The 17,786-nt window shown below is 43.0% G+C and overlaps 1 protein-coding gene across 3 annotated transcripts; it reads right to left on the minus strand.

Annotated features, from left to right (window-relative positions):
• Positions 1-125: 125 nt before the first annotated feature.
• BRAT1 (BRCA1 associated ATM activator 1) lies at positions 126-16,584 on the minus strand. Of its 3 annotated transcripts, none has more exons than XM_073361970.1 (14): positions 16,535-16,584; positions 15,709-15,853; positions 15,089-15,243; positions 10,947-11,094; positions 9,538-9,910; positions 9,303-9,422; positions 8,289-8,380; positions 7,826-7,944; positions 6,975-7,161; positions 6,460-6,533; positions 5,727-5,829; positions 4,401-4,499; positions 3,175-3,353; positions 126-3,002 (listed from the first exon to the last, which is right to left on the minus strand). In XM_073361970.1, exons 2-14 carry the CDS (start codon positions 15,833-15,835, stop codon positions 2,277-2,279), a joined length of 2,502 nt encoding a protein of 833 aa, XP_073218071.1. In that variant the 5' UTR covers positions 15,836-15,853; positions 16,535-16,584; the 3' UTR covers positions 126-2,276. The 3 variants fall into 3 exon arrangements, with proteins under 3 accessions (XP_073218071.1, XP_073218072.1, XP_073218070.1); XM_073361971.1 differs by having other exon boundaries at positions 10,947-11,091; positions 16,454-16,584; XM_073361969.1 differs by having other exon boundaries at positions 16,454-16,584.
• Between the last annotated feature and the right edge of the window lie 1,202 nt (positions 16,585-17,786).

Below are 17,786 nucleotides of genomic sequence, written 5' to 3' on the forward strand. Positions count from 1 at the left end.
ATACATGATTCCAGTCTCAGCCTCCCAGTACTAATGCAAGTCTTGAAGAACAGAGGGCAGTGAACAGACACGTGCAAGGTACAATAAAGGAGGGTGAAACAGAGCAGAAGAAATGGAAGCTGTGCAAAAGTCAGTATTGTTTTTAATCTAATTGCTGAAGGTAGAGAGCTTTTCAGTACAATACTGTTTATGAAAGTTCCAAAATTAATCCTCCTGTCACCTCCACTTGCAGGCAGAAAGATGAATGAGATGCTACTTCCCACTGCACATGTAAGTAGCCCTCCCTGTCCCTCACTCCAAACTCTGTGTGTGTCTTTCTCTGGTGGCATATATATCATGCATTGGGTAAGGTGGCTTCAGACTACAAGCAGTCAGGGGCCTGAACTTAGCATCACTAGCACTTCTAGCTAAAGATGCTTGTGATCTAATAACTCTGCTCTCTTCCCCTTTTAAACAGGTCAGAGAATGCCCTGCAAAGAGTATGGTGCTAGCTTTGGATAATAATCCATTGAGCAGACATGGTTGCAGCGGTTGAGAAAAACAATCTACGCTTCCTTAAATTAGCCAGACTCTTCTCCACTAACCCTCCCAGCTTCTGCAAGTGCCAGGCAGGGTAAGGATATGGCCATCTTGGTCTTATTTTTATTCTTCTTTTTCTTTCTTCAGTCAGATACAGCCCAAGGTCAGACATGCTTGTATATCCTCAAAGGCTGCTCCTTCCAGTTGCCATAAGAGAGCTGGAGCTCTTGTGTAGAAAGCTGTGTGCAGCGTGGCAGATAAGCTTATTGTCTGAATTCATTCAAGGGTATGCTGTAAACTTCCAACCTCAGCAGTTAAGTATTCAAACCTATGCTTAACCTCCCTGCATTGCTGCCAGTAAGCTGTTCAAAATGACAGACTTTGAGATGCTGTTTCACTGACTAGCACAGCTGTTGGTAGAAGGGAATGAATGAGATGGTATTTGAATTGAAACCCTCTCCTCTTGAGACACTGCAGCTGGACGAGAGCTTCAGTATCCTCCATTAGCCTAAAATGAATGGCGTGTTCTTTACCATACCTACTTGGCAAGGTTAGTTTCACATCAGTGCTCAAGGGACGTAGGTACAGTTTGACACTGTTTCCATGGCTGTGCTGTTTCACTACAGAAGAGAGGTTTTAATACAGTGTTGCTTCTTGGGCTGCTGAAGTTGTAAACTACAAATCTACCCCAAGCTGCTTTCAAAAAGCTGGCAAATTGCCCTCAAAAAGCAGCTCTGCCACTTTGGGTACGGCTGCTCAATTTCTAATTGAGGAGGTTTGTTGACTTGGATGAGGCAAACCGAAGTCTGACACTGCCATTTTATTGAAAAGATCCAGCTGCCAAAGCTGCCTTCTCCCACTGGGAGTCATTCCAGCTGTTCTGAAATGGGGACTAGCGCACTCTGGAGGCTTAGAAACTGCAATTGCCCCCAGCGTCACTGAAATGCGAGTGTATTGCACCTTGCATCTCATCTTCTCCCTGGGAATCTGTGCAGGAAGAGGTCAGAAATTTTTTTGCCAATACAATTTTTAATTGATCTCCTGCCATAGTTACAGGAAACATTCAAAACACTGATGTCATGATGACTCTTCCCTAAATGTTCTCCTCTGCCTCTAGGCCCTTCGCTATAACAGGGACTCTGATTTAGAGTGGTAGTTTAGACAAAGCAAAAATGGACAGATCCCTTTTAAAACCAGTCTACTTGAACTAGCTTTCAGCAAGTTTAACCAACCAGGCTCTAAAAAAAAGGTTAATCAATTTCTTTACCTTGTCTACACCAGCACTTTACATCCGTTTTTAAAAAGTTGTGGTTTTGGGAGGTAATTTTCTTTATGACTTTATGTGAGGGTATATTAAAATGAAACAGATGCTTTTTTGGACGTTTAAAAAAAGTTTGGGCAGTGACTAGAGTCTGAATTCATACGGACCCTGTATTTAACAATCACTTGTTAAAATACGTATTATAGTTCCCGGCTGCACCTCTTAAATACTCTCTCCTTCAAATTCCTTGCATTCTGGGCCACAGCTAGCAAGGACAACATGCCCCTAACGACTGTCTAACCTGTTTGACAGCCAGCCAGGTTGTCGTCCTCGCTGTTCAGACCAGTCCAAGACAGAGTCCTCCTCCTGGGCCTTTCTATAACAGTTTCCCCTTTTGCAAGGCCTGGTTTCTACTCTTTGGTAGCAAATAACTTCTCTTGCAGCCAGATACCTATTTGGAATGGCTTCCTATCTGAGCAAGAACCTGCCACTGACTTTAATAGCAGTCAGCTTCATTCTCCTCCAAGGTCCCCACAGTGGCCAGGATGTCCTGCAAGAGGGACTGCGGGCTCTTCTCAATGTGGTCACTACTTCTGTTCAGAGAGCTGTGCAGCTGTTCCAAGTCCACAGTTCTCAAAACCAGCAGCACATCATTTGGGTCTTGGGAGCCAGCCTCATCAGCATCACCTCTGGGACAGGAACTCCATCTCCTCAGAGTCTCTTCTAACCAAGCAATGCCATGTGCTTCTGTAGACAAGCTTGCACTCGTCCCCTCCTTCTGGCTGCTCTCCTCACAGAGCTCAGCTTTCAAGGCAATGAGGATGTTGCAGGCTTTCTGAGCCACTGGCCTGTCACAGTCACACAAAGCACCAAACAGGAACTCAAACAGTTTCACCTGGCAGAATATCTGCAGAGACTCATTCAGATGAGTGGAGCGGGTGGCAGAAGATAAGACAGCAGCATACGGGCATGCAGCAAGGCCAAGCCGTCCAAGCGTCTGGGCAGAGAAAACTTCAGCCAGTTCCAAACCACCAGCTTTGACTTCCCAGTCTAAGTCTGTGTTCACAGCTTGGAGCACACTGGAGACAAACTGCTCAGTGTCTTTCAGTACATCTGTGTGGCCTTCTCTCAGCCAGTCAATGAAAACACTGATCACAGCTCTTCTAGGGAAGCCCTCTGAGTCTGTTGATAAGATTTCTTGAAGTTGTGCTACAATGCTTTCCTAAGAGAAAGAAAAGAAATGGAAACTCTTGGCTAAGGAGTTCAAAACACTCCAGTTTCTCTCTAATAATTCAGCATCTTAGTTAATGGCTGCAAAATCTCTTATTTGCTCATGGGAAGTTCTATTAGATTCTGCTGTGGGTTTAACAAGGGTTATCTTCCCCCTTCCTTACCTCTTTGCCATTTCCATTTTCTATGCCAGGCTTCTTTGAGATGAGATGGGTAAGGAAGGACAGCTGTCCCATGGCTGTCACAGCACTTGCTCGCACGTAACTCTCTGGGTCCTCAAGAAGATCTTCTGTGAGCTTGGGCACCTCCGAAGAGAAGAGAACTTGCCTGAATCCCTCCTTCTCTGTAAATATACAGCAGTCCAAAAAAAAAAAAAAAAAAGGGCTTCATTCCTCTATCCAGCCAAACGGCTTCCAATGCAAACAGCCCCTCATCTTACTAAGACGTCTGCTGCCTGCCGAATGAGTTGAGCTGCTACGGAGACCAGGCAACTGCCGATGAGAGCACAGTGCAACACCACAAGCTTGTTGAATTCCAGTCATACCCCAACCCCCCCCCCCCCCAAATTGTTAGAGCTCGGAAAATCTACTTGCCATTGGTGTGCATGCAAATGAACCTCTCCCCGGCAAGGGGGTATTTACTCTCAGCTTGCTGAATTTAGGCTTTCATTTTTAAATAAATGTCTAGCCCTGATGGTTCTGAAGAACCTACCCAACACACGCTGAATAACTGACAGTGCTAGTGAGGGGTCTGCAGGTCCGATGAAACAGGTGTGAGTGCTCAAGACCCAAAGCCAGAGGCTGTGTGCTGGGACAAGCAGCTGGATTGTGCACTGGAGAGTTCCACTTTGGTTTGGGGACAGAAGTAGGGAAAAGAAATTCATTCTCTCCTCTCTGCCATCAAACAGGAACTGAGCTACTGTGGGGTTAACTACCCTGGCCTCAGAGCTGGGCCTCTGCCGTGTAAGGGGGGAACGGAGGGTGAATCTGCAATGGGCAGAAAGCCCCTGCAGAGCTGGGTTCTGCACCATGCAGGTGTGTGCTCTTGTGCAAGCTCCCCAAATCCTTCCCCACTGCCTGCTCAGTGAAACCTTATCCATTCCATTGCCTCCCTACATATCTCATTGTCTCACTGCCTCCTAGTCAGATTCCTTAAAACTACTATATGTCTGGAACTTCAGGAGGACTCAGCACTTGGAGCCCAGTAGGATAAACCTACTGGATGACTTGTCAGGGTTTCTCATGGCTTAGGTCACTCAAAAGTGTTGGGTGGGTTTGTTTTTGCAAGTAGGTAAGTTTGCAGGCTAAGGTGTTTTTTTTTGGGGGGGGGGGGGGGAGAAGGGAGGGTTGGTAGTAAATGCTTGGATATGGTGATAAACCTCAAATCTTACTTCTCAGATGCTTAACCAGATGGGTGAGAAACTCCAGGGTGGAGTCCCGTACTTCCCAGTACGGGCTGCACAAACGCTTCTGCAGCACCAGAAACAGATCTGCACATGGCAAGCAAGAGGTTTAGGAAAGGAACAAGTCAGTACAGTACAGACCCGTTTACACGCGAATCCGCTTAAAGCGTAGTAGCGCTGGGCCTCCCAGTGCTACCTATTTAACACGTGGTACAGGAACTTGCTATGTAGCACTACAGATTTTCTCACTAACTTACTGACATAGAAATCGACAGGAAGTGCGGAGCGGAAACAGATTGTACGTCTTTACCGATCTCGGTAAAGACATATCACGCACACGTAGTCATTGTCACGCTAGAGAGAGAGATAATATGTAGTAGTTATACAATAATATATACACTACATTAGAAAATTTTAACCGTAGGCCTAATATAATGGCAGAGGGCAAGCGTCAGCGTTCCTACACAGTAGAAGAAAAGGTAGCGGCAATAGATCGCATAAATAACAGAGAAACCCAGGCCAAAGTTTCAAAAGATATTGGGATTGCTGAATCTACTCTCAGAGGATGGCTAAAAAACTAATCTAAACTGAATGGCTTTGTACAAAATATAGATTCTGCTGCGGGACTTAAGCAAAAACACGCACTATTCAGCAAAATGCACAATAGACAAAGCCACGTGCATGTGGTTTGCTCAGGAAAGGCTGAAAGGAATGCCACTAAGTGGGCCAATTCTTCAAGCCCAAGCAACAAAATCTGGAAATTTAACGGGGGATGAACCATTCCAAGCCAACCAGGGGTTTATAAGTAGTTTTAAAAAGCATCATGGCTTAGCACTGGTATCAATTTCTGGAGAAAGCCGATCAGCTGATGAATCGGCCGTGAACGCGTTTCATCTGCAGCGAATGACAGACTTCATAAAAAAAAAAAAATGCAATCCAGAAAGAGCAGAAAATAATGGCTTTTTTTCTAAGTGAATCAGACACTTTTCAGCATGGCCCTCTTAACCTGCGGTCATGACGGCTTGACTCCCGACAGCCGCACGTAGTAGCAATTTTTTTTTGTTAAACATTAGCATCCTTTAAATTATCATATGCAACATCTTTTACTGCTTCCTTCAGAGATCCCTAGCACATCTTATTGGACACTGCTCCAACAGTTGTGTTATATGTAAGTATATGTGCACCTAATATAGGGATTGTGAAAGAGAGGCAGAGTAGCAATTCTATAAGAGCTACTTCTCTGTTGAAACTATTTGTCCAATACTGCCGTAATACTTTGCCATTAGTTGGACTTTACCCCAACAGTTTCCTTACCTCGGAGAAACTGGTCAATCTGTTCCCAGCGATCCCTGGAGCTGGGTGCTTCTGACAAACTCACCAGCCATTTGAGTGTTGCTTGAAATGACTTCTTCAGAACCTAGAACACAACAAACAATCAGAGGGAGGTTGCCCTTCTAATATTTACTTCACGAGGAGGCTTTTTTTTTTTTTTTTTTTGCACTTACACTGGATAATATTTGCTTAGTCTTCTCAATTGCAGCCAAACTGCTAAGGATAACAACCCAGCATCCTTTGTTATCAAGAACTAGGCTGCTGGTAAACATTGCCTAGATCAAGAATCCAATGGTGCCTGCTTGTTTTCCTAGCAGGCTCCTGGAACGTGTCTACTCTTAATACCAGCTTCTAATTTTCCAGAGTCTCGACCAGCGGGAAATCTTCAGTCATCTCAGCAATGCAATAATGTAATACCAAAAACACTGGCAAACCCAGCACCAAGTACTAGAAACCCCAAGACTGAGGGAAGTACTCTTGGGGTACAATAACTCCTGTTTCCTTTCAAGGATATTGAACACAGTCAGTTGTATAATCGCTTAATCACATTTCTTGAGCCACTTCCTCTGTCACTCAGAGCTGAGACAGGGGCCTCTTAAGATGTTCCAGTACAGTTGTTTGTGGTGTCAAACGGTTTCTCAGAACCGCATCCTAAAGAGACTAGAATTACTGTTTTAGTAGACAGTCACTTCTGTGATTTGTTTTCTGTACTTACGGTAGGACTGGTATCTGGACTCTTCAGGTATGCAAGGAGGATGTCAGATACACTTCCCATGAATACACTGTGGCCTGAAACACAGGAAAAGTGATAGCCAACGATCAATACTAATCAGAAAAAAACCGAATCAACTCTTGAAATACCAATATATTTATTATAGAACTATTTGTAGGGGAGAAAACCAAGTGTAACCACTAAACAGCAAAATACATTGTATCTGAAAGCAGGGGAGAAGAGAAATGGCCTACCTATAAAAACTGCTTTCATCACTAATTGCTCTAACTTACCAACAGTAATGAAGATTCATTGGTGAAGTTGATGTATGGTCTGAAGCCCAGAACTGAACAAACTTGGGAACGGGATTGTTCTTATACTTCAAAATGGTGAACCCAGACCCAGAGGCTGAGAGGGGAAATGGGTACAGGACACTTTGCTCTGCTACAAATCTAGAATGGCTACAAGTTCCAGAAATAAGTAAATACACTGATGCATAAAACGTGGAAAACACTCACGTTCCCAGTGAGAGAGCGCTCCCAGGATGTCAAATGCTGACCGCTGAACTCTGAAGCAGCCAATCAGGATTCTACTGATCTTGTTTCCCAGACAGGTTGCTGGAGTCGCAAGGCCAATACAGAATTGCAATATTGTCACTACAGACTGTAGCAAAGGTATATGGGGCAAATCCACGGGCAAGCAGGTCTGAGGTAGAAAGCAGATAAGTTTCTAGCAAATACCTCAAGCATGTGTTTGTATATGTAGTGTACATATTTTTATTACAAGAGAAGTAGGAGAGGATGGGCAGAAACCTGTTTCATTCTAATGTGGTATCATCCCTATGGTATCACAAGTCTGATAGTTATGAACAGGTTCCCTCCCACACCCCAAAAAGCTATTGCATAAATGATGGAGGGTTACTGTTAGTACTAGAGAAAGCAGTTTAACAGGGTTTACAATAGGTGAGACGTCAGAATCTGAGAGGAAACTTAGGAATAAAAATTTCTGCAGTGCTAGATGGCAAACTTGGTATGGGTGAGTGAAAGAGGAAAGAAGATCATCTCTCTGCCATCACTGACATGTGGTGGACAGTAGCCTCAAATCCACTATTATAGTTGCAATGCGTAAGCCAAGTGCAGCCTTCTTTTAAAGCTTAAATATGCCTGTTCTGTGAGGGAGGTAAAAGCAAGATGGGAGAAGAGGGTAGCAGATTTCTTCTTTGACTAGATAAGGCACCAATGGAAAGTCCCCACTGCCAACATTTCTCCGTGTTCCATTTGGTTGCAGGCCCTATTGTGAAAATCTATCTTAATGAAATCTTTCAAGTAACCCATTCCTTCCTCAGGTATCCCTCTCCCCAGACCACTACCAGGTACTGCAGCTCCTCCAGATGAGCCAACGTCTGACACAGGAGACTAGCACAAGAGGATCTGCAGGACAGAAGAGTTTCAACAGTAGCAGGATCGTTCACAGACCTATTCAGCAAACCTGGAGATGGAAAGGAGGAGAGAACTGAGGTTAGTAGAGGACAGCAGTGGGTTTGAAATAGAGATGGCAAAAGAGTTTTAAGTAAAGGAAGGAATGGATTTAGTGCCATCTTTCACTGAAAAATAAGACCCCTCCCTCAGCAGGATACTGTACACTCTGGCAGCTATATCACAAACGCTGCTTCTTGACTTTAGTCTCGCTCTCACACAACAGTTGTTACTTCAATTGTTCACTCTCCCCCCAGCATTAAAGATAAAACTCATACCCCCATTCCTTCTGAATACAGTCTTGTCCTTTAAAGGCAGATTGGTTGTTTATCCTTCACTTGTCTATAACTATTATACCTGGGTATTCCAAGGGTTGGGAGGCTGCTTTCAGAACACAGTCCATTGGTTGAAGCAGAACACTCAGAGCTTGGATCCTTACTGCCTGTGGGCTTCAAAAGGAAGAAGTAACGGTGAACAGACAACACTTCATTCTCCCTGAGTATCTGCCCCCAAATTCTGATTAGTTAATAAGAGAGGAGATTCTTTCAGCCTTAAATCAGGCTGGGGCTGGTGGGAGAGTAACACGTTGCTATGTGGGGATTCAAGCTCTGTCCCAAGCTTCCTGTGCTAAGCCAGGAGAGGAAGGAGAAAAGTCCTTGTGGTTTTCAAACAACCTCACTGCAGTAAAGCTAACTGGTTTTGGTGTGAAGTTTTTCAAGAGAGAAGGGGACCGTAAAGGGACAGAATCCTGAGTGATCTTCTTCCCATCAACACAACGTTACATACTCAGAGTGTAGGCATTACTTAACCTGCAACATTGGATCATGTGCACCCAGTAATACTCTCCTATTTACAGTAACCTACATTAATTGCTCCTCACATTGCTGGTTTAGGTAGAAGTCCCAAGAGCAACTATGGTGATTTCTGCTGGCAAGCAGTAAGTGTACTTCTATTAGACAGCATATGTGAAGGGGAAGGAAATAGAGGGAAGTGTTGTTTGACTTGCACTCAAGATAATGCCTACTCTGAACATTAATTTTGGCACTAGAGAGCAAAAACAAAAAAGTTTGCCATTCCGAACCTAGAGGCTGGCTGTCTGTAGGTGGGATTTGAAAGCATGTACAAGGCATTTGTTCTCCTGTTCCTCATGTTTGGAACTGGACTGTCAGACCATCAGCATCTGCAGCTCCTGGACACGCTTTTCTGTACCAACCTTACAATGGCAGCGAGTTGCACCACAAAGTTTCCCTCCTCATACAGAAGAGCACTGACAATCAGAAAGGAACTTGACAACTTACGAAAAAAGATTTGCAGAATAATATTCCAAGATTATAAGAAAGCTTTTTAAAGTTTGATACCAACAATTCATACCATTCCTGAAGCTTCAGTACTCCCACTGCCAAATGACCAACTTGAGCTGGGTTTAAGTGCTCCAGAGCACATGTCACTGATGTCCACAGGCTACATTCAGGGCAGCTAAACACAGGAGACCTGAAAGAAAGAAGTGTTAACATATGTTTGTGTACACACCTTGGAAAAGACCACCACATATCTTGTAACATTTTGGACAGTATTGCATGAATCCAAGTTCCAAAGAGGTCTTTACCTTGTCATGCTAAGGAAAAGGTCCACCAGTGAGTGCCCGGCGTGGACTGGCTCCTCCTCCAAGAGATACACAATTGGCTCGGATAGTTGTGACCAAAGTACTTCAGTCCACAGATCATGACAGCATCCAAACACACTAGTTAGCAGCTTCAGGGATTGGTTGATACGAGAGGCAGAGTTGGATTTAAGGGACTCTTCAGTGTGCACTACAAGCTTTTGAGCACATACTGGCCAATCACAGTCCTTTATACTTACAAGTTTAGTCTGGAATGATTGTAGAGAGAAGGTGAGCATGTGCACTAAAAGCTGATTGGCAGCTGAAGCCACAAACAGGCTGGGGTCTCCCTGCAGAGTGAAGATCACATCTATGGCTCCTATGTCAAAGGAAAAAAACAACAACAACAAAGCCATGACACTTAAAGAAACAAGAGTTTTGTTGTAACCTGGAGACTTCATCGCAATCCAATCACGTATCATCCTACTTCTGAGTACCTCACACAAATTAAAATGTAAAGTTAAAATGAAAACACAAACTTAATGTTACATATGAACAGACTGAAAAAAGTCAGTCTATCCATCATTGGCCATGGGGGGAAAAAGGAAAAAAATGACAATGGCTGGCATTGTAAAATTTCTGTTTTCCCCACTGTAAGATTATAGGGGCTGTGATAGGCAGCTTATGATCTCCCGCCGACATAGCGCTGGGCACACTACCACTTATGCCAGCCAAATTTATGTCATTCAGGATGTGTTTAAACTGTGGTTTAAAGAGAACCAATAGGGGGTGAATAGAATCTTCAGGGTGTGGGAGCGGACAGCTGGAGGAGGCTGTTAGATTGACCTGAGATAAGATGCTCTGTATATGTTAACTAAGTATCAAATAAAGACTGTCAAGTTACTACCCATTAATTATTAAGACTAGTGAATTACCTGAATTTTAAAACACAAATAGGACTGCTCACATTGAGTAAAATCTGCAAGCCCAATGAAAAATCTGTGGCAATGAAACCTGGGTTAATTTCCCTAGAGTACAATAATCCTGAACTATTTCTATTAGACTGCAAATAAGAATTTTGGTGGCTTTCCAATGCACTATTTTTACCTTGCTTATTGGGTAAGTGTGTGTTTCTCCCTCCAACATGGATGCTATTTTTTTTTTTTATATTGAGGAACCTTAATACATATGTAAGTGTAACAAAAATAAAGCAATACAATTAACTTTTACAACAGCTTAAGTCCCTTCTGTCGTCGTTTCCTCGTTTTATTTTTCTCGAAGTAAAATAATGACATCTGAACATAATATCCTAGGACGATTCTGCTCATTTAACACTTAAGTGACAGATTACAATAGCCAAGGCACACTTAAAGGATTTAAGACGTTAAAGAATACTGGCAAGAAACAGCGCTCACCACAGTTGCACAAAAAATGGAGGGCGCTCTGGTGCTGCACCATGCTGTGCGCACCCTGGACCCAGCCGCTTCGCACAGATGCCTCTTCCCACAGAGCAGTGCTGAGAGGCCCCACCTCTCCAAAGAGGCTGATCAACAGCTCCCTCTGCTGAGTCAAGAGGAGAGAACACAAGTAAACTATGCAGCAAGCAGAGTTTTGGGGGCTTGTAGGTTAGTTGTGTAAATCAATTTGATAATAGCTATCGCAGTAAAACCCTACCTAATTAAAACACTTAATAAAAGGTGCTATGCAAAGGGAAAACACTTGTCACATGCTTAACCCAGGAGTGAGAGAAAAGTTAACCATCTGAAAGAGATTTTTAGAACTTTAGGAAAAATTCTAAGGCTATGACAGCCCATGAAGTTGTTTCCTAGCCAGGTGTTCTCTTCCCTGTAGACTTTAGAGCATACTTTAAATTCATATGCCATCATACAAAACAAGGGAATTTAAAAAAAATATTTCCTTCATATTTGAGGCACACTGAGACTGCTGGGTCCCTACCCTATCCTACCCACAGGAAAAACTATGTTCCATTATTGCAATTTAAATTAAAAGGATCTTTCTCGGGAGGTACTATTATCCAGCCACTGCTGTAGGATGCTGTTAGAAGGCCACACACTACAATGCACTTTAAAGATGAAAAAAATGATTAGGGGACTGGAACACATGAGTTATGAGGAAAGGCTGAGGGAACTGGGGATGTTTAGTCTACGGAAGAGAAGAATGAGGGGGAATTTGATAGCTGCTTTCAACTACCTGAAAGGGGGTTCCAAAAAGGATGGCTCTAGACTGTTCTCAGTGGTAGCAGATGACAGAACAAGGAGTAATGGTCTCAAGTTGCAGTGGGGGAGATTTAGATTGGATATTAGGAAAAAAAATTTCACTAGGAGGATGGTGAAACACTGGAATGCGTTAGCTAGGGAGGTGGTGGAATCTCCTTCCTTAGAAGTTTTTAAGGTCAGGCTTGACAAAGCCCTGGCTGGGATGATTTAATTGGGGATCGGTCCTGCTTTGAGCAGGGGGTTGGACTAGATGACCACCTGAGGTCCCTTCCAACCCAGATATTCTATGATTCTATGAAAAACACAACATAAATTATTATTATTATTGTGTGCTATTATTCGAAGTACATCATATGGCAGAGACAAGAAAGTGGTGACTGCATTAAGTCAGAATTCCCATGGTTTAGTGGGTTTGTAAGTCTGGCTTAATATATTAATGTTTGCTGATCAATTTGGCATGTACTAGCTGCTTTGTCTGAAGCATGTATACTCTAAGATAAAGTTCTCACACATTAACCCCCTGCCCAAAACATGTTTAGATCACTGTTAATGTAGTGTAGATTGAAGGAGAGATACTGGTGTATACCATGGCTTTAAGTGGTTTATTTTCCTCCTTCCACAATGCACCCAGTTTGAGAAAAGCGTCCTGGAGCCTGGTTAGTCTGACCTCTAAATTTCACCCTGTTACCCCTGTATTAATCCCAATAACTTGTGTCTGGCTAAAGCATATCTTCCAGAAAGGCATCCAGTTTTGATCCGAAGTCATCAAGAGATTGAGAATTCATTACTTCCCCTACTTTGTAGTTTGCTCCAGTTGTTAACAGAGTGTGATTAAATGTATGTCTAATTTAATCTATTTTGGTTCAGTTTCCAGCCATTGATTCTTGTTATGCATTTCTCTGCTAGATTAAAGAGCCCTTTAGTACACAGTTCTTTCTCCCCGTGACAGCACTTAAATAATGTAATCAAGTCACCCTCAGACTTCTTTTTGATAAGCTAAAGAGATTGAACTCTTTCAGTCTCTAACTGTAAAGCATTTTCTCCTGTTCTTTGAATAATTTTTGTGGTTCTCTTCTATGCCTTCTTAATTTTTAAACCACTTTTTAAAAAATGTGGACACCAGGACTGGATGTAGTATTCTAATATTTGTCTCACTAAGACTGTATAGAGGGGTAAAATCACCTCCTTACTCCCCTATTTATACAGCCCTGGATCACATTAGTCCTTTTGCCACAGCATCACACTGGGAGCTCATGTTCAGTTGCTTGTCCTTTCAGGCCTAAATCCTTTTCAGAGTCACTACTTTTCAAGATACAGCCCCCCATTCTGTAGATATGGCTTGCATTTCCTGTCCCCAGCTGTATTAAAACCCATTTTGTCTTAATGAATGGGTTATTACCAAAAACTTACCTTGTAAGTTTGACCAGCAATTTTTTATATTTACTTCCAGATCACTGAAAGCATTGAACAGTATCAGATCTAGTACAGATCCCTGTGGAACCCTACTAGAAACACTCCCATGTGATGATGCCCCCATTGAAAACTACTTTTTGAGATCTGTCAGTTAGCCAGTAAATGCATTTAGTGTGCGCCTTTTTATACGGTATAGTGCTAATTTGTAAACGTATTGTGGTAGAAGTCAAATGCCTTAAAGTCTAAGTATATTACATCTACACAGTTACCTTGTCAACCAGACTTTTAATTGCAGAAGAATTAAATCAGATTCTTTTAACAAGACCTGTTTTCCATAAAACTAGGTTGACTTATACTAGTTATAGTCCTAACTTTTGATTTTTTTATCAAATTCTATTATTAGCTTTTCCATTATTTTGCCTGGAATTCATGTCAGCTTAACTAGCCTAATGCTACCCAGGTCATTCCACTTGCCTTTTTTTAATTTAAGCACTCTTCCAATCTTTTGGATTTTCCCATTATTCCAAGATTTATGAAAATCAATACCAACATATCACAGATCTGCTCAGCCAACACTTTTAGGACTCTACAAACAAGTTATTTAGGCCTGCAGATTTAAAAATGTGTATGCCTCGTAGATGTTGTCAAACATCCTCCTCAGTTGCTAATTATCTGGAAAGTACTTCATCTTCATACGATATGAGTACATAATGCTGCTTCTTTCCAAATACATAACAAATATTTATTGAACACTTCTGTCTTTTGTGCATCATTAAAAATTTTACCATTTCATCTAGAAATGGGCCTATACCATTGCTTGGATATCTTCTGTTCCTAATATACTTTAAAAATATATACTTCCTCCTTATTGTTCTTAGCCCTGCCAGCCATTGAGTTTCCTCTAAAGTCTTTAGCTTCTCTTATCAATTTCCTACACTTTGTAACTTTTCATTTATATTGATTACTATTTCCCCTTTTTTAATATATTGCCTTTTTATTTCTAATTGCTGCCTTTACTTCACCACTGAAGCAGTATAGGCTTTTAGACAAAGTTGTCCTCTTTCTTGAATGAGGAATCATGGTTTTCTGGCCATCTTAAAAAGATTTCCCAATTTTCATTCACATTTTTCTAAGTTTTCCTCCCAGTCAATTTTGCTCAATTTTTCTCAGCCTTGGAAAATTATATTTATGGGCTTCCTCAAAAAAGCTATCACTGGTTAGGGTTGTCTGTAAGCAAGTCATGATCACTGGTCTATAGGCAACCACTAACTTTCAGTGAGTGATTAATTCATTTTTATCCATCATCTTGAGGTCCAAAATAGTGAGCTCACGAGGGATGCAATACTTCGTGCTAAAAGGTCGTGTGTAATTTTTATAAGTGTATTTTGGTAGCATATTGTAAAGCAGAGTTCTGACACTAAGACATGTAAATTAACTGATTAATTTTGAATGATGAGATAACACCAGAATTCAGGAAATGCGAAGTTAAAACCCACTTAAGATAGTACCTGCATGGGAGCATGCACACACAACTCTCTTTGAAAACAGTATTGTCACATGCCTCAAAAGAGGCTAACAAATGTGAGATGGTCATTCTATATCAGTTTTGGGGCTGAGACGTGTAATTTCTCTTCCCCTCTCCCAAGCATTTGACAGCTATGTTCTGCATACATACCCTGTTACATGCAAGGATGAGCAAGTAGCAGCTTTTACTGCCTTCTGTCTGCTCTGACAATACCATAGAGTGAATCTAACAACAGAAATCAATGTTTGAATGACTTCAGGATTGGAATGTTCTTACTAGAAAATAACCCTACATAACTATGGTTGTGTTTTACTCAGGTGAGGTCGACAAAAGCTGAGCAGTGGAAGTGTGTCTGTGATTAGTTGCTTACGCCTTAACTTACCTGTAAATACTGGAAGCAGCTTTCAGAGGCTGCGAATATCCCTGTTAATCTCAGAATAAAGGAAAGAGTGCTAGAACTTGGATCCTTCAGTTTCAGCACACAAGTGATGAGCTCTGTCAAGCATGGATTCTCCTGTAACAGCAGCAGGCTAGATTCTGGGGAAGAAACATCCATGGAAGGTAGAGCAACAATTGACTATCATTTCTAGGACCTCTTTTTATTTTGTATTCCAGTTCTAGCAGGCTCATCTAAAAGCCAACAAGAGCGACACATACCCACTTAGTTGTCAGTTGGACAAGGATTCAAAAGCATTTAAAGCACCAGCCCTTTTACAGACCTTAATAAATGTTATTAGAGCAAGAATCTCAGCCACTTACAAGAAGTGAAACAAAACTTCACTTGTAAAGCTTTTGTGTGTTCTCGTTACAGTATGAAAATGTCCAGACAGCACCCTCCATATTGAGGGAAGCTTCTATCACCTTCAGACAACCTACCATTTTATTTAAAGCCAATAGGTACAATCAAGTAGTATGTACAATATTAATTCTCCTTAAACAAAATCTGTGATGATCCCTCTGACTGCCAAGAGGCATAGGCCAAATCCAGAGAGCCAAAATTACCTGTTTCAGTCAGGGTCTTAAACCAGTCCAGAAATTTCTCAAGAAAAGTGTCATCTGCAACAAGTTGCCTTGAGTCTGCTAGAACTGCACAAACAGAAGGCAGGAGCTGAGAACATTCCCTGTCCATAGTGTGTCTGGTTTTCTTCTGGTAAAAGAATGTGAGAAACAAACTCAGTGGAAGCGCATCTCCATAACAAGGCAACACTGAAAGTCAAGTAAGGAAGTACAAGGTAGACACACTTTGCTGTAAAATCTAAGAGTACTTTGCATCCGATGAAGCGAGCTGTAGCTCACGAAAGCTTATCCTCAAATAAATTTGTTGGTCTCTAAGGTGCCCCAAGTTCTTCTTTTCTTTTATCTGAAAACCTGCAACTGAATCTGATCAGCAGAATTTATTCTGCTGCTTTCAGCCTCAAAGTGCTTTACAAACATTAAATCAGGTATTTGACTCACGCTCTTTCAGGAGCCAGGCTGATGTAAGGATACACGCCCCGAGCCTCAAAGGGATCCCAAATAAATACCGCTGAGGACCCGGGGCACAGACCCTCAGTGAGCGGGCTGAGCCCTCTACCCACCCTTGATCCGCGCTCTCGCTCCAGGCAAGGGGGAGAGGAAAACCTGCCGCCCCGGGCTCCCGCCACATCCAGGGGGCGGCCAGCACCACCCCGCCCGGCGCGTCACCGGGCCCCGCTCCCGCCGCCCTCCCCCGGCAGCACGGGGGAGCGCCCGGCCCACCCCCACTTGCCCGCTGCCGGAGCGGCCAGGTCTCCTCCCGGCAGCACCCGGGCTGACGGATCCTGGAGCCGGGCCGCGGCGCCCACCTCACCCCAGACAGCGCCGGCTTCCCCGCGTCAGACCGGCCACCAACCGCGCCTCCCACCTACTGCCGTGCAACAGCGCAGACGCGGAATAGCCAAGGGGCGGGGCTACGGGACCATGGGGGCGGGGCTTGGAGGACAGCTGGAGGGGGGCTTCTGGGGATAAACTTATACCCACAGCGAGGGCTGGGCTGGGCTGGACTCCGGTGGCATTTCTGTGCACAAACGTGCACTCGTGTTAACTAAAGTGGTGCAGGCGCAGACCCCTGTGTGGACATGCTTTACTGGTTTGAGAGTGATCATAGCAATTTTGCATCAGTAGCGGCAAGCTATGTTGCTCTGTGAGGTGTAAATCAATGTCAGAGTGCCTGTACGCTGCCACTTTATCTTTGGCTTCACTGAATAAAAGGGGGGGGGGGGATTTCTGTTGCAAGAGCTATCTCCAGTTATTGCAAGGTAAAATCCTAGAGGAGATGAGGCAAGTTCTTCCCCTGATGTTCCTAGTCAAGATGAGCCCCAGTGGGGACTGTAGGAATACCCCATAAGGATATAACCGACATTGGTATGAGGCAGCTTATACTGATATAACTGTGTCCACACTAGGGTTTGTATCCATTTATCTATATTGTTAGACTATCACGCTTCTAACTGAAATAGTTAAATCTATTCAAAAACTGTGTGTAGCCCAAGCCTACTTGTTGGCCGCTATGCATAGCATTCTTCACAAACAGTTAAGCTCCACTTATACAGCAGGAAGCTCCAGAGGTAGAGGGGACCTAAAGCTACACAATTCTTTATAGAAGAGAAATCAGTTACATTTGGGGTGTATCTCAAAGAGTCATCTCATTAATCCCACCTCCCCAAATCATCAGGCTGGCCCTGGTGGACAGGAGGCAGTTATATTTGGGGAATGGAAAACTAAAGGCCTGGCAAAAAATGGTAAGGCTGACTCCACAAGGACTCCTCGTTGTTTTTGCTGATACAGACTAACATGGCTACCACTCTGAAATCTGTGAGAGGTGAGCTGGAACGACAGTTCCCACTTGATCTGAATTCAGAAGTCTGTCTCTTTTTCTGAAAGGACTTCTAAAGGACCACTTGATGGCACTATTGCTCCACATAAATATCTAAAAAGCCCCTTTGGTGTCTGTCATCCCAATATGATATTTAATGACATCAGGTAAGTGTTAATGCTCTTTTTATTGGGTTTAGGGTTTGCTGGTGTTCACTGTATTATTCTTACTTTAATAAATGAGATAG

Source organism: Lepidochelys kempii, chromosome 10 (assembly GCF_965140265.1).
Source record: "Lepidochelys kempii isolate rLepKem1 chromosome 10, rLepKem1.hap2, whole genome shotgun sequence".
NCBI classification, from domain to species: Eukaryota; Metazoa; Chordata; order Testudines; family Cheloniidae; genus Lepidochelys; species Lepidochelys kempii.

What these genes read in the sequence shown, in the direction of transcription:
- BRAT1 (XM_073361970.1), bottom strand. Translation starts at nt 15,835, where the DNA reads ATGGACAGGGAATGTTCTCAGCTCCTGCCTTCTGTTTGTGCAGTTCTA. An exon ending in CTTTTCCTTAGCATGACAAG is followed by an intron (nt 9,423 to 9,537) that starts GTAAAGACCTCT and finishes TCTTTCTTTCAG; the next exon opens with GTCTCCTGTGTTTAGCTGCC. An exon ending in GTACTGAAGCTTCAGGAATG is followed by an intron (nt 8,381 to 9,302) that starts GTATGAATTGTT and finishes TTCCTTTTGAAG; the next exon opens with CCCACAGGCAGTAAGGATCC.